The 16291-nt window shown below is 45.0% G+C and overlaps 1 protein-coding gene, 2 long non-coding RNA genes and 1 pseudogene across 4 annotated transcripts in view; 1 reads left to right on the top strand and 3 right to left on the bottom strand.

Annotated features, from left to right (window-relative positions):
* Positions 1-2366: 2366 nt before the first annotated feature.
* Positions 2367-4393, bottom strand: LOC120699434. Of its 2 annotated transcripts, XR_005685426.1 has the most exons (4): positions 3974-4393; positions 3814-3883; positions 3520-3609; positions 2367-2609 (listed from the first exon to the last, which is right to left on the bottom strand). It is a non-coding gene; the product is annotated as an uncharacterized LOC120699434 (long non-coding RNA). The 2 variants fall into 2 exon arrangements; XR_005685425.1 differs by having other exon boundaries at positions 2367-3609.
* Positions 4394-9547: 5154 nt separating this feature from the next.
* On the top strand, positions 9548-10508 carry LOC120700996 (annotated as a pseudogene).
* Positions 10509-12178: 1670 nt separating this feature from the next.
* LOC120699435 lies at positions 12179-13360 on the bottom strand. The gene is made up of 2 exons (XR_005685427.1): positions 12970-13360; positions 12179-12486 (listed from the first exon to the last, which is right to left on the bottom strand). It is a non-coding gene; the product is annotated as an uncharacterized LOC120699435 (long non-coding RNA).
* A 28-nt stretch (positions 13361-13388) lies between these two features.
* Positions 13389-16291, bottom strand: part of LOC120700997 (5-methylthioadenosine/S-adenosylhomocysteine deaminase-like) — a gene marked incomplete at its 3' end in the record, with an annotated part of 30999 nt that continues 28096 nt past the window's right edge. Inside the window, exons 8-9 of the mRNA XM_039985174.1 lie at positions 13690-13862; positions 13389-13406 (exon numbers count right to left, since the gene is read on the bottom strand). Coding sequence (XP_039841108.1) covers positions 13389-13406; positions 13690-13862 — 191 coding nt within the window. The remainder of the gene's footprint in view (positions 13407-13689; positions 13863-16291) is intronic.

Raw genomic sequence — 16291 nt, forward strand, 5'->3', positions numbered from 1 at the left:
TTTTTGAAATTGTGGTAGAAAAGTTCATGCCATATTTCGAGGGGGAGAAATATGAGACAATTGAGAAAGATACTTCCCCATATTTCAAATAATGGACAATGCGATGCAAACTATGCATTGAAAGCAAGAGATGATCTATTAAAGATGAATGTGATCGTCAGGAGGAGTACACCGGTCACTATATTGATACCCCTATATATAATGAAGTAGCTAATTTCTAGGACTTTTTTACAGTTCCAAACGGAAGATAGCGTAGTTAGCCAGTATTTATGCTGGATGACCCTCAAAGATAGTAAAACGGTGCTTACATAGCATATATAAAGTTTTTAACATATGGAATCCAAACAAGAGATTTACTAATACGCCATCTATACAGAAGATGGAATAATCTGGGGGAGCATGAATAATGTAAAGTAGAGTCTTGTTATGCATGAGCATAGAGTCTGTTGCCTTTTGGCAAAGAGCAACAACAGCCCCATATAGAAAACAATGTGTGAAGTAAAGAAAATCAAATGGAGGTTGGTTCCATCTCAATTGAAGAAGTCGCGAGTATTCCATGGGTTGAGTCCATGGAAAAAGAAATGATTCCTAAAAGAGTCATCACAGTAGGTTATAATGGACCTACATAAAGAAATGTGACTCCAGAGAGAATATTAAAAGATATAAAGCAAGACTTGTGACAAAGGATTTTAGACAAAGAGAATAGATTGATGAGAACTTTCCAGTCTCATGCAAAGAATTCTTTAAAAATTATAACGACATTAGTCGCACATTACATTTTGAAATTATTATATCAAATAGATGAAATGTTTACATGACACTACTTAATATTTTGTCATGAAAAGAAAAATATGTGTGATACCACAAGAAGAAATCCACTTATGGATTGAAGTAAACCATGAGACGGTGGTATCTAAAGTTCATTGAAATATTAAGAAAGTTTGGGTTTAAAGAGATTGAGGAGGACAATAGCTTTTAAGCAAAGTTGAATAATGGGAATTTTATTTCCACAACTAAAATAAAGATAACACCCTACTTACTAGTGGTGGTGTTAATATGCTATTTTAGATAAAGAATTCTTGTCCTTATGTTTTTAATCTCAGTGGTTGGTTTTCATTCTAAGAATTAAAACTCATCGAGATAAAAAGAAAGGGATATTATGGTTACAACAAAAACATACTTAGAAAAGATTCTAAAGAAATGAAGTATGCATATCAGTAAACCTACGCCTGTTCCTATCGTCAAGGGTAATAGTTTTGGGAACTTTAGTGTTCCAGTAACCAATATGAGACGAAAATAGTTCCATATGCTTCAGCTGTTGGAAGCTTTATGAGCGCTCAAGTAAAGAATTTACCCGGACATAGTTCGTGTATCCAGGTTATTTTGGCAAAAGTTCAATCCAGATATAGATCACTGGAATGAAATTGAGAATATCGGCCTCATGCTAAGAAAGAAATGATCAGTGCTCTCAAAAGGTTGTGAGTACAAAGGTAGAACTTGTGAAATATGTAGCGAAATCCACAATTGTCACTAACTTACACACTTGGAGTTTTTGTGTGGAAAAGCTCCAAAATGAAACAATTATCAACAATGTGATGCAAACACATGGTGTAGCGTGATACAAGGCCGAGTGACAAGCAAAATGCTTAAGGGAACTTGTACCCGGAGTTAATAATGGTTGACAACAACAATAAGCATTGAAGTAGTTTGCTCCTATAACAACGAGTCAAGTGTGGTGCCAAACACATTGACACAAAGTTATACGTTGTAAAGGAGAAAGTGCGAAATCATATTGAAGTGCATTGAGTAAAAGAATGATAGACAAGTGTTTATGGATTCATTTATTAATGGCTTACCGTCCAGTGTGTACAGAGAACACACAGTCGATAAGGGTTTATGGTATAGCCTTTGTCTTCCGGACAATAAAGGACCCCAAAGTTAAAGAATCTATTTCAGAACAGAGACGTGTATTGTAGCTGTTGAATCTATCGACAACCGACTGTGATGATGAAGCTGCTCTATGCATTAATTTGTGACGAAATATGAAAAGAAGTAAAAGGTATAAAGTATAAGATCAGATCAAGGGGGAGAATCTTAGAGTTAATCTCATCCATCTCGACCCAACGGTCGAGACAGACTCCTTGACCATGTCCTGATCAGGGACACCTAGTCAACGACTGGCTCGTGGGCCCCTGTCGCACAACGCTATAAATAGAAGGTGGGGGCCAAGGCTCTAAACACGAGGTTCACTTGAGCCATCATACCTCACAAAGAAACCCTAACCAATCGAGGGAAACGTTGCCAGCAACGGGATGTCCGCAGCCTCTACGTCATGCCGCCGTCGTCATCCTGTGTATCACACTCGGTTTTTAAAAGAAAACCGAATGCATAACAATATGTATGCCAGGATCTAGTTCCATACATATAGTGACATTATAATGGAATAATGAGTAACAATGTCACGTAAAAGAGACTTACAACACTAAATGATTATCAGAGATCTATAGCTTCTTATGGAAACGAATGCTACACACTTCACAGGCAATCGACCGAGAGTTGTGTACGCCTAGAATTCAGCAACATCTTCAGCTTCATTGCAACTTTCTTCTCTGAGCAGTGTTGGTATAGCAAGGGTGAGCACATATCGTACTCAGCAATTATATTAGAAATAAATGACATGCAAGGCTTAAAGCAAGGAATTAAGGTTGGCTGAATAAAGCCGTAAGCATTTTAAATAATAGTTGAACATTAACAGCCTATTTACTAAATCATGTATGAAACCATCCCACATTTATGAAAAGAAGTGTATGTCTGAATAAACAATTAACTTGGAACAATAAATAACTGAATTAATCAATGATTTCCATTAAGTAGACATGTGAGGGTCTGAGCCACTCTTGACCGTGAGCACGGCTGATATATCAGTTTTCACACTGCAGAGGTTGCACACTTTACCCACAAGTCGCGTAAAAGTTTAAAAGAACTCTGGACCCAATCATGCTGTGCTAGCTAGGCACAATACCACACTTCCTTAGGTGTAATTGCATAAAGACGCTACGAGGCCTTTACAAAGCTCTCTAACAAGTAGTAGCCCACTAAGGTTTCAGCAGCTAGGCGAGTGTACCTCCCTCAAGGCATGACAAAAACCAAACAAATGTGTACACCCTTGGCAGGCAGCGTACCACTCTTAAACCTAGGTCCCCCATCTTGCGCCTTTCGGTAAGCTACTAACAAGCTAGAGACATCTAATTAATCAGCCAAGATCAGAGCCATGTAGTTCTTGTGGTTGCGCTATTTTATTTGCCGGGTGGTCGCTCCATGGTTGATTTTAATCAGGTTCAAGCATTCATCAAATTGTTCCAAAAGATATACCAATGTCTCATGTCTCAAGTAATATTGTTGTAAACCCGACTATTTAAGGACATGGATAATCAAATAGGATAATAGGTACCCATCAAAATTAATGCATGCGAGCATAAAATAAATGTTATTAGGACAAAGTATGATCAAGAAATATACTTGTCTTAAAACCAGATAATAACTGATCAGAGTCTTCAACTCTTATTCTTGCAATTCTTCATCTTCATAGCTCTCGAACTGCACTCCTTTCTACTTGCGACAAGCATCGGGACAAATATACAATTAACAAGTAAACAAGCACAACTAAGAACATAGCACTAAATACAAGAAAAATATCAGAAAAATACTAAAAGATAGGGCTCGAAGCTACGATCGCAAGAGCGCAAGAAACACTTAAAATGAAGCTAAAACATAGGAACTATGAGCTAAACAAGGCTCTAGGGACCTACTTACAATTAGCTGAAGATTTTAAGGAATAGATTGAAAATCTTGCGCTCCTCCATGGCCGGCGGATAGAACCTTGCTGCGGGTTAAATTGCCGATGATTTAGGATATGAGAGGGTTTGGAATTTTGAGGGAAAAGAAAGAAAACGACGAGGATATTCTGTTTTACCTTTCGCTTTTGGCGAGGATGCAGTCGAACTAGCAGCCGGACCGTAGCAACCGCGATCTGTTCTGATGTTCTCGCCGGGAAGAACTGGCGATGGTGTCCTGGGCTTGGGTGCCGTGCGTAGCACGCACGCCAAGAGGCCGGCGGTGGGGCGTCGGCCGATCGCTCCAATCGCGCGAGGAAGGCACTGGATCGACGGCGGCTTGGTCTGCTCCGGCGGAAACTGGCCGCAGTGCTGCATGAGGGAGAGAGACGAGGCGGCGCGGTGTTGTGCGTGCGCGAGAAGGGCTGCGACTGCAGCATCAGGAGGCGCGGCGAGCAAGGCTGGCGGCGGCGCTAGGCTGGACGCTGCAGCCTGCAGGTCTGCGCGGTCAGGGGGAGGGGCGCAGGGATCAGGGGTCTCGTGCGGAAGGGAGGCCTGGCACTCGGCGTACAGGGGCTAGGGCAGCTGGGCTGGGCTCTGTCCCCTTTTGTTTTTGCACGTGTATGTGGCAAGGGAAGGTGCCGTGCAGGGTATACAAAGGCTCGTGTGGGTCTGGGCCTGTGGAACAAACAGCAGGCGGCTTGGACTCGGCCTTGAGTCCATGTTGGCCATGCGACAAGGAATATGGCTGATCCACGGGTTTCTTGAACTGAGCTGAAACGGGTTCTGTTGGGACTCGATTGAACCCCAAGCTGGGTCGGCGTTTAGGGTCTCGATTTTGCGTGCTGGGCATGCACAAAACATGAACAAGGCGTGGACTTGGTTTTGAGGCCAGGTTGCACACGGGAGAGAGTATATGGGGCTGGCTAGCAGGTTCCATGATTTAGCAAGAGAAAGGGAGCAAATACGTGAAGATGCTCCCCCATGTTGCAACAAAGCGGCCATAGGGTTTATGTGTTCGTGACGACGGAGCTACTCAGTGATGAATCGAGGGCGACCAGTGACGAGGCTGCGGCACATCGCGATGATACTCGGAGAAGTCTTGGATTTGGCAGGTGGGCGGAGTAGTCGGCCAATCGGACAACCAACAGTCGGCGGCGCTCAACCTCAGTAGGCTGTGGTGGCTGAGGGGGATCGAGGTAGAACTAGTATTTCAGAGCGACGGTGCTGGTCGTCGAAACTGACGGTGATGACAACAAAATATCACTAGAAAACACGAAAATCGAGATAAGACTGTTTCCGGTGTGATTTGATCGAGGTGAAAGATTAGAGTATTGGAAATTCGATAGAGCAAAATGAGTGGAGTCCAGTCCGGAAAGAAAAGAGAAAGGATTTTAATCGCTTAGAATATATTTTCAAGCTTAAAATAAATCTAAAAAAGTCTAGATAAATCTGTTGATCCATAAAAAATATATCCTAAAAATCCAAAAAATTCTAAGAAAATACCTGGAGATATTTTGAGACAAGGGTAGTCCAAATAAAATATTTGAATCTCATAAAAAATATTATAGAACTTTCCATTAAATGGAATTAGCTCTATAGAAAATAAGAATAATTACTAGAAAAGTCTAGGAAATTCTCATAATATTCAGAAGATAGATAATTATATTCGAAATTTTATTCACATCCCAAAATTGAAATTTTGGGGTGTGACACTGTGCGACTCCGCCGCCACAACATCTCTGCACTGCGCGTCACTGCCCTAGCGCAGAACTTCACCGATGAACCTGCAGTGGCTCCGGAAAAAGAAAGTAACCACTCGATCTACACTCTAGTAGATCCATTTGGTCTAACACTGTGGCGAATATATGTAGGAACCGTGGGAAGTGAATATCTGTTTCAAGTATAGTTATAGAAAGACCATGGAAGGAGAAAGAAGCCGATGAAAAGTTCTCAAGGAAGCTGATAAAGAGATCTGGTCCAAGTCAAGCAAAGATCGAGTCAAAGGCGGTGAAAGCAACAGTACGTATCCGACAAGCATGGCGACCAGGGGCGGAGCCAATGGTGGGTCCGGAGGACCTCCAGCCCCTCCTAACGCCGTTGACCCCATTGTAACACCCCGCCCCCAACACCGCACAGCCCAGCCCTTCCGAGGGGCGAGGTGTTATAAATGGTATCAGAGCCGACCTCATGGTTGCGCGTGCGGGTCAGTGTACGGGCATATGGAGCATGGCGCGTGTGTGCTCGGTTGAGGACACATGGCATGGCATATGGTGGCGGCTATGGACGTGTGGGCGTGCGCCAAGGGGGAACGTTTCTGGACATTTGTCCAGTGTGGGTGAGTTGGACTGACGAGGACGTCGGGTTCTTTGAGGGGGGGGGGGTGACATCCGGCCCAATTTGGATGTGGCCCAGTTGTGGTCCATGAGTACTGCGTGTACATATTTAGTACCACCTTGCTAGTTGAGCAAGGGTGGAGCCAACTTATAAGCCTTTGTCCTCCAACCATAGCACCTTCGGGTTAACCCTTTTAAGCGAAGCGAGGACGAAAGTGTAAGTGAGATGCTATGTGTAAGCAGGCTCGCCCCTCGGAAGGGCAGGGCTGTGCGGTGTTGGGGGCGGGGTGTTACACCCATGGAGCCCCTCCTGAGCCACTTCTACAATGTTTTGCCACTGTGAGAAGAAGCTGAAGTTGTCTACAGGTGAAAATAAGTCTATCCTTAAAATTATCCTGGATCCGCCATTGATGACGACATCAGTAGAAGATTCTACGAGAGTATGATACATTATAAATCTTTTATAATATAGCAGTGTTGCTTTCTTTTTCTTCAAGTTTTTAGTGTGTCGTGCGTCTAGGAGCAGGGCCGGCTCATGATTTTTAGGGGCCGCAGGGTGAGCCAGACGCTATTTACTCTTTAAGCCAACTATTTTTTATTTGAGATGATAATTTAAAAGAAGATACAAATTATAATAATATATGTGATTCATGAAGAATAATGTCAATATTATAAACTGTAGCAATTTATTTAGAATGTATATGTGCCTAGCAATTAAAAAATAAGAAGTTAAGAACCCTAACAATTAGAAAATTAAACTTACGGCTCATTACCTGCAACCTGCTAGAGAGCTAGTGCTAACGCCTAGGCAACAGATGCTCGCACGGGCCGCGCCGCCATGCGTGTGTGTGTGAGTGCGTCGGACACTCGAACTCTGGTATCCGGTATCGGTGTCTAGTCGTCTAGAGAAGGAGAACACCCGACGCCAGGCCCGGATGAAAGCAGATGAAAGCGAAACACCAAAATACTCGGACTGTGTGCCAGTATACTCCGAGTTGGGCCAAGTAGGCTATTCCCAGCGGGTGGTTTCATCTCAATATTTCCAATACTGCCACATCATCTAAAATACTATCAAACCATAGATGAAACAGCCCCTACATGTAAGATTTCAATTTTGGTATTTCCTATGTGCTTACTGCATTTAATTATAAGACACATAATGACTTGGAAACAGTGTATGTGGGGTTTCATCTAGATAAAACTCCTTCTATTTCTCTCTTCTTTAAAACATTGTCATGTCATCCAAATTGCTTATGTGTTTAATGTGCATGAAACACTATGGAACTTTTCTACATCCCTTGCTACCAACTACATACTAGATTTTAGACCCCCCCCCCTAATTCAGGGCCCCGGGCCGTCCCCCTGCCTGCCTTCCCCCTTAAGCCGGCCCTGTCTAGGAGTCTTTAGTTCAGAGTATAAATAGGAGCAGTGAGGGTCTGAACCAAGAATCTATCATCAACACAATATTTCTCTGCTCATTGCCAAAACCTCCGGAGTAGGAGTAGCATAGTTTTCTCAGCAATTTCTTCGATGAATAGGGCTACATCGTCTCGATCTCCAATTTGCTTGTAAGCATAATTATTTATTGAGTAATTTAGATTTCAACTTCCGGCGCATCGCTTTTGTTTGGATCTATCTTTTTCACCAATTACCGATTTCTACCAAGATATTGTAAGGCTACATCATTCGATATCTTGCTAGTTCTTTATAGATGTCACAATTTACCTAACAACAATCATAGATCCATCGGGTCGTTCCTGAGTAAATTATCACGATATATCAAAACTGATACGCTTTCTGGTTGTTGTTCTACCTTGAGACACATTAATCTCGTTCTCAGTTATAATTAGATTAATCGGTTGGTTTTATTTAATTTATCATCCTACTAGGGTAAGCTGTCACGTTTAGGTCCGATCCTTTGATGGTGACGCTAAGTTGGTTTTATCAGTTAGATTGATCTCTACATAAAAGAAAAGTTATTTTAATATGGTTCAAGTCTTCAATCGGCTATTTTAGCCAATAGACCCTAAAATATGCTTCAAAATCAATTATTGCTAAGATTTAGAAATTCAGCCGATGATCATGTTTTTATCAGTTAATGGTCGATGCTACATTGGAACTCTTCAGAATTCCGGCCGATGTGTTCCGTTTGCTTATTTAATATATTTTTTGCTTATCAATTACTGATCAAAACCGGGACGAAGAGCAACGAGGGCGCGCGTCAGAGATTAGGAAGACGAGGGAGTGCAGGGTGGCCGGAGAAGAAAGACGAGATGGTGGTGGAGCTAAATCGAATGGCTAGTAGATGTTATACGAATTTCAAACAGTAAAAGGTGTTGAAGATAAAATCTTTCGAAAGATGTATAGAATTACCTGTGGACAAAAGACCTCATATGGTTGGAAAAAATCACCACGCAGCGCAGTGCTTCGCGCTGGGACGAAAATTCAGATGTGGGCCAAAAAATCTTGTGGGCCACGCGCTGGGCCAAAAATTCTGTTATGGGCCAAAAAGAAACCACCGTGCAACCCTTATGCCACACGACGGATCGCTGTGCCAATCCTATATATCTTCCGGAAGTTTTTTTTTCTTATCCACCTTCCAGTGTTTGAGATTCATGCAACCAATCACATCCATCCATCCCCTTCACTCAACCCTAACCCTACACCACGAACTCCTCCTATGCGCTGCCGCCGCCGCCACCATGCGCCGCCGCTGCACCCTTGCGCCGCCGCCTCTGGATGCCTCCGCGCCGCCGTCTCCTGGTGCCTCCGCACCGCGCACCCCTACACCGCCGCCGCGCACTGTCCCCGCGGCAGCTTCGCCGCGCGCGCCCTGCCCCGCCGCCCGCGGCCTGTGCCGCCGCTCATGCTGTCGCCGCCACGCGCCCCTGGGCTCGCTGGAGCCGGCGCCGGCGCCGGGGAAGGTGAATTTTTTTTTTGAGATTCAACATTTCAATATATATTGGTTCAACATTTTTCAAATATTGATTCAGCATTTTTGAAATATTGGTTCAACATTTACAAAATATTAGTTCAACATTTTTAGAAATATGGTTCAATATTTTTCAGTAAATGGATTGTCAACTGGGCCTTAATGGGCTTTATAAATGATTTGGTTAACCACCTTCCAGAAGATACATAGGAAGGCCCCGGATCACTGCGCTGCGAGCGACACCACTTCCAAACACACCGTCTCGTGCAACGGCCATGCGGGCGTACGTCGTTCCGAATTGCTTACAACCATGTCCGACTTGGATTCTTCGCACCTCCCGTCTTCGACTCCAAGTCTTGCTATATGCATTAGCCTTTGCCACTCGCCGCGCCCTAAGCAACGACCTGTCCGATCCGGCTCCTCTCTCCCTGCTTCTCCCACTCGCGATGATGCAGCAAGCCGCCGCCGCCGCCACCGTCGACGACCACGCGACCGCAGGGGCGCCCCGCAAGAGGCAGCGCATCCCCATCGCCTGCGCCCAGGACTACGAGGAGGTCTGCTGCCTCGGCGCCGGCACCTTCGGCGTCGTCTCCAAGGCGCGCCACCGCGCCACGGGCGAGACCGTCGCCATCAAGCGCCTCCGGTCCGGCGACGGCCGCAACGGGGAGCTCCTGCGGGAGGCGCGCTTCCTGGACGCCTGCAACGGGCTCCCTTTCCTCGTCGGCTACCACGGCCTCGCGCGCGACCGCGCCACCGCGCGGAGCTCTGCCTCCTCACGGAGTACGTCGGCGGCCCGAGCCTCCGCGACTACCTGCGCGGCCGCCGCCGCGGCCGGAGAGCGCCGCTGCCGGAGGCCACGGTGCGCGCCGCGATGTGGCAGCTGCTGACGGGGGCGCAGCGAATGCACGAGCGCCGCGTGGTCCACCGCGACATCAAGCCCGCCAACATCCTCGTCGGGGAGGACCACCGGGCCGTCAAGATCTGCGACCTCGGCCTCGCCGTGCACGCGTCCGAGCCGCACGCGCGGGCCGGCACGCTGGCGTACATGGCGCCCGAGGTGCTGCTGCTGGGGAGCGCCGACTACGACGCGCGCGTCGACACCTGGTCGCTGGGCTGCGTCATGGCGGAGCTCCTCGCGGGGGGAAGGCCGCTGTTCGAGGCCCGCGACGAGGTGGAGCAGCTCTGGGCGATCTACGAGGTGCTCGACACGACGGACGGTGGCGGCCACCAGCAGCAGCACGACGATGGGCTGCGCGAGCTGTTCCCCGCGAGGAGACGCTGTCCGAGGATGGGTTCGAGGTCCTGAGCGGGCTTCTCGCGTTCAACTCGTCGAACCGGCTCACGGCGGACGCCGCGCTCCAGCTGCCGTGGTTCGACAACGTCGCCGGCGTTGCGCAGGAAGAATAAGCCGCTGCTTATCATCCCGCCGCCACTGCCAAAGAATCCTGAGGTCTTCGGAGCGCAAGTTGGGAGTCATACGTCGTTGCATTGCGTGCTTGTAATGATCCTTATTCTTTCATTGCAATACAGCATGTGACTAATTTGTTGTAATGGCTGTTTGTAATAGGTGAGCAATTAATTACAATACTAATGTACTGTACTGTACTACAAGCGAATGAATTCCAGTTGGCATCACTGAACTATATATGCCGGTCATACTGTGTGTAATGTGTGTGTATATATATATATATGTGTGTGTCCACACACTATACTATACACCCTAGAGAAGGCGTCCTTGGAGCGTCTGTGCTTCCGTAAGGTGACACGTGTCCCGCGATGAAAAAAAATAGAATGCGCGGAGAGAGGCGCCCGACGCAGGTCCTGGATTCATCGTCACCAGCTGCCGCGGGTCGTTGCCCGGCTCGTTCAGGCCGCAGGCTTCCAAAACCGGCTCCAGGCCTGCGGTCCTCGGGCCAGAAGCACCGCCTCTGCGACCTCGCCGACGCCGCCGACCTCCATCGCGAGCGCGACGACCTCTCCCTCCGCATGCGCAGCCTCCAGGACATGCGTCCGGCGCCCTCGCGTCCCACCTCCGCCGCATCTTCGCCGCCCACCCCGCCCCAGCAGCCGCCGCGGCCGAGCACCAGTAGGCCCCTCGCCCGGCCCCGCCTTCCTGTTCCGTGATTATGCCTTTGTCTGCTCACCCGTGAGGCCTCGCCTGCGTTGCGTCGGGAGCGGACTCGCAATCCGCGGCAGCGCACGCAACGTGCTCGTGGAAATGCCGCACCAGATTTGCAGCGAGCTGGCTGAGCTGCTATGGTGTTTAAGTTGTACAGTCTCCTTCATGTGCTGTTTCAGGATTGCAATAATGCTAGATCGGTTCTGCTAATATGTCAACGACACATATTATACACTCACATAGGTTGGCTTCGTACTCTAATTTAGCATGTCGATTGCATGTTAACCAGCTGAACTACTCGGGCAATTTGCGCTTCATAAAGTCCGGTTTGAGAAATTTGCCAGGATTGAATTATGTTTTGTTTCAAGTGTGTGTGCTATGTCTTTCCCCTTCTTTTTCCACTGAGCTTCCTGGTCGGCGCAGCGTAGCGCGCGGTCTGCCTAGTGCATATAATGTGATAATGATCCCTATTATTTCATAGTAATACAGTGTCTAACCTTTTGTAAAGGCTGTTGTAATAAAACTAGCTTTTTGTGAAATATGCTTCGTCCATTCTTTCTTAAATATATGACGCCATTTGACTTTTTCTCAACCTTTGACCAGCTATATTTATTTAGACAATTGAGTAAGTAAAGTAAATGTGTACCGCTAGGTCTATCATCAAAACTATTTTAGGTTTAACTTGTAGATTTATCTATTTACATAAATATTTGTGTAGAAGACGAAGAGACAAACGAATTTAAAAAATGTTAATGGTATCATATATACGACTAATTGCAGTACTACAATGATATAGACATGAGCAAAACAGGCCCGGCCCAACAACTTGGCCTGAACCCAACGGGCTAAGCTCGGCCTTGCCCTCAAGGGCCGGGCGTGGCGCAGACTTTGTCAACTCGAAAAAAATTAGACCAAGACCTAAAATGAACTGTTTTTATAATAGTTTGACTCTTTACAGTTGATATAAGTCGGGACTTTCATGATGCTTTTATTCCGATTCCAGAAACTATACATGCTACTGCACATTATTTTCAATTCAGGACTGACAGAAAATGAAATCACGCCAACAGTCCTGTAAACATGCCTTCACTCCTTTGGGCAACGTGCATCATCTGCAACACCGCAATGGGTGTGGACGTGTGGTGGCAATGCATGACGAACTTGGCAAAGCAAAAACTACATGTAGTTCATCCGTTTGGGGAGATTGATGCCAGCTCGCGCAAGGAGGTCGTTCGCTCTTTTCACAGCTGAAGAAATTACCTCCTCCTGGACCAGGAGAAACAGACATGCAGAAGCATCAGCGGTATATCCAAGTCACCTTTCTTCTCTACTAAGTAAGTACAGGCATAGTGTGCAATCGCCAAAAAAAGGAACAAATAATATTTTTAGCTGATAAAAATGGCTCCCATTTCAAGTTTCTGATCTTCAGATATCAGAGATGGGAGCTTATCTAGCACATGATTACCCCTTCCAGCATTATTGCTTTTCCTGACTAATGAAGTCTCTGGCAGTTCTACACCGCATGCAAACCTAGTATGTTCAACGCCCTGTGCACAAGTAGTCGTCGTCTTTTCAGCCATCACTATGTCACATGCTATCATCAGAAGTGGCATTAGGTACGAAAGTATGAACTAGAAATGAAACACTTACAATGCTAACGTGTTTAGAGTGATAACGGGTCAATAGTATTCTATGCACTTTCCGGTTCATTTCAATGTTTGAAATACAAACAGACAAGCAAGAAATTACCTCATTGAGATTCATGATTTTATGATCCTTCATAATCCACTGACCATTGCACATAACAGACTCTATATTCTCCGTCCTCATACAATAGACAATGTTGGCAATGCTGTGCATCAGGGAGAAGGTGAGTCCCAAATAGCCAATAAAAAAAAAAACCCAGCAGGATGGCTAGATGACTGACTATACAAATATTGGGTAACATGAAGATTTGCTAGTTATGGCAACAAAAGGCTAGAGTACAGAAATTAAATAAATACGAAAAGAAACTATTGTATACCTATAATACCAGAGTGAAAACATTGCCACAATAAACCCAGTTATAACCCCATCATAAAGATAGTAGCAATTCAAATTCAAACATTTAAAAAATAAATAAATCATAGTAGTGCACACCTATCATGTAAGGGAACCATGGACCATGTCACTACAACCAAGTCCGCCTACACAACAAGATACTCCCATGCAATGTTCTTATGGCGTCGCCTAGGCGACAAGGCGCTCCCCTGTTTTGGCCTGCCTAGGCGTCGCCTTAGCCCGCCTAGGCGGCTAGGCGGTGGTGACTCGCCACAACTCGCCTTAACGCCGTAAGAACATTGCTCCCATGTGTCAATAAACCAGATAAATCAAGAGTCAATATTCATCTGTGCTTTCTAGTAAAAATAAGTTGACTGTGAGGTTTTAGGGTGATGAAAATGAAGAGATTTATCAACCTAGGAGCATCACCTTTGTCCCGACCTCCAGCGAACCTATTTCGTTATCCCATAGAACTGCTTTCGCGCCAGTAATAGTAGCCATCTTCAGTACAGTCTCAGCAGGAAGAGCAGTTGGGTTAGTTGTTCCACTGATGCATGCCTCACGTCCTTTGTTAATTAGGGATGCTAGGTACATCTCATCCACTGTATAGCACAAGGTAGTCAAGTCTAAATCATTGACTGCAACAAATATCATTCGAAATAAGCAAATGTGCACATTCAGCAGAGACGTAGATATATATTCTTTACTCAAAAGGATATATACTGATAAAGCACACAGGATGTCAAAGTTTCAAAGATAAGTTGGGTACAGCCTAGGGTGCAGTAGAAAGTTCAATTTCATAAAATTGTATGATCTGACCAAACAAGTTACTTTTTAATAAACTTTTGAAAATAAAGAAGAATTTTTTTTATTTTTAACACAAATATGTCTAATTAAATGGAGGCCTCAATTACTTCTTTTTCATTCAATTTGATCGTAGATTGTTTAATAAGATATGCTTTCACATCTTTACCCCTTCTTTCAGACAGTTTAGTGTTGCCTCATATAACTGCAGAACTGAACTACGTAGCAACCAGATAATCTATTTTCTTTCAAACTACATGTTAGACATGGTTGTGAAAATTCTAGCAATGACATTGTAATGAAAAATATTGAATATGTGAACCAGAATATAATCAATTAGGCCCTCCCATCTATATTTTGGAACATAAAAATTCTTCTGTGCGATGTTATATCATCATCTACGCTCACTGTTGGAGAAAGGCACATTAGTGCCGGTCACAGGACGGCTTAGTGCCGGTCCCTGTGGCCGGCACTAAATGGCCGGCACTAACGTGACAGACGTTAGTGCCGGCTACTCTGACCGGCACTAACGTGCGTATGTTAGTGCCGGTCCGTAATACCAGCCGGCACTAACGTGCCCGCCCCCGCCCGAGTCCTGACAGCAAGGTTAGTGCCGGCTGATATAACTAGCCGGCACTAAATGTTTTTTCTTCTTTATGTTTCTTTTCTTTTCGTTTTTATACATATGGCTATGCGTATTTCTAGCGTATGTGACTACATAGTCGTACTCTTTGCATTGCACAGTATTATTAGAACAGCATATTACACTATAATATGTCATGTATGGAACACTTAGGAGTTCAAAAGTACATGAGATATTACATCAACTATAATAACGTATCAGCTTCCTCGTCGTCGGATCTTCTTGGGCGACGCTTAGACGGAGATCGCCATGAAATTCGCCCTTAGGATTTATGACTTCATCGAGTAGAAATCCGCATATAGCTTCTTGAATTGCCCTGATCCGAGCGATTTCAATGAGTTCTTCTTTCATCCGCCAACGCTGTCACATTTTTCGATAAAAACATGAGAATAAAAAATAATGAATTAAAATAATGAGCAGATGTGATTGTGCTCACGTACATTGAATGCCTCCACTGTCATTTGCCCTTTTTCACTTGTAAAAGAGTTGATCCACTCGCATACGTAGTATCCACATAAGTTGTTTCCTTGGCCCTGTCTCCAACACTATGGACAAATATGGGTTACGATATAGAATTTTTTGATGTTTATTGCGAATGACATTAGTAGCGAGAGTATATTCATACCGGAAAATCAGTCACCCAATGAAGAGGCTCGATTTCACCTATGGGCAAGCCTATGTGTTTGTGGAGGTAGCGACTCCATGCAGTATTTACCACCTCGATGATATCTTGGTACTTTGATTTATCTTGCCTTAACGAGTCGTACACCAAGAACTTGTGCTCCTCAATCCGAATACAAAGCAATATCCAATGAAAGCTGTGCATATACATACACATAACTAATTAATGTTGATTATAATAGTTATTAAATAGTATTATTAATACGAAGGGATTGAAAAAAAAAGTCTAACAAAGAACGACTCACTGATGGTTGTATGGCAAGAGAATGAAGGGACACATGCTATTTTTACGCAACCCCCTGTATATAACATTGACTATGTCTCCAGGATTTAGCGCTAGCGATTTCTCGTGTATAATATCGGGGTCGAAGAACCCGACGTTATGAAAGTTCTTCTTTCGGCAAATTTGAATTTTTGACCTACGGGACACAAGAAAAACGGGGATCAATCAACACACAAGGCTAAAATAATGAAACGAGAGACAATACTTACATGCACCATACACTGACGAGGGACTTGTGAAGGGCATCTTGATGGTATAAATCGTAGAGTGATGCAAACTCGATATATACATCATCTGCCCCCCGCCAGAAATGCTCATCTTTAATCCGAGCTGGGAACATCTCTAATTTACTAGCTTTAGATTGCACGGCATACCATTTGTGTAACTCGGCCATTCTCGTTGGTAGGAATGGTAGCAACTCTGGCCATATCAAAGGTTCACCAAGTACAAACTTTTTCCTGCTGCGGGCATTCTGTAGGGCCTCCCCAAGCAATTGAGCCCTTGTTAGATCAGTTTGCAATATCATCCCAGCCATGGTCAACGGATCTCTTGATTCATCGGGACAGTCTTCATGCGGCACTATCAACGGAGGGACCGATTGTTTGGACTGCTCTCCGAGC

The sequence above is a fragment of the Panicum virgatum genome, chromosome 3K (genome assembly GCF_016808335.1).
Source record: "Panicum virgatum strain AP13 chromosome 3K, P.virgatum_v5, whole genome shotgun sequence".
NCBI lineage: Eukaryota > Viridiplantae > Streptophyta > Magnoliopsida > Poales > Poaceae > Panicum > Panicum virgatum.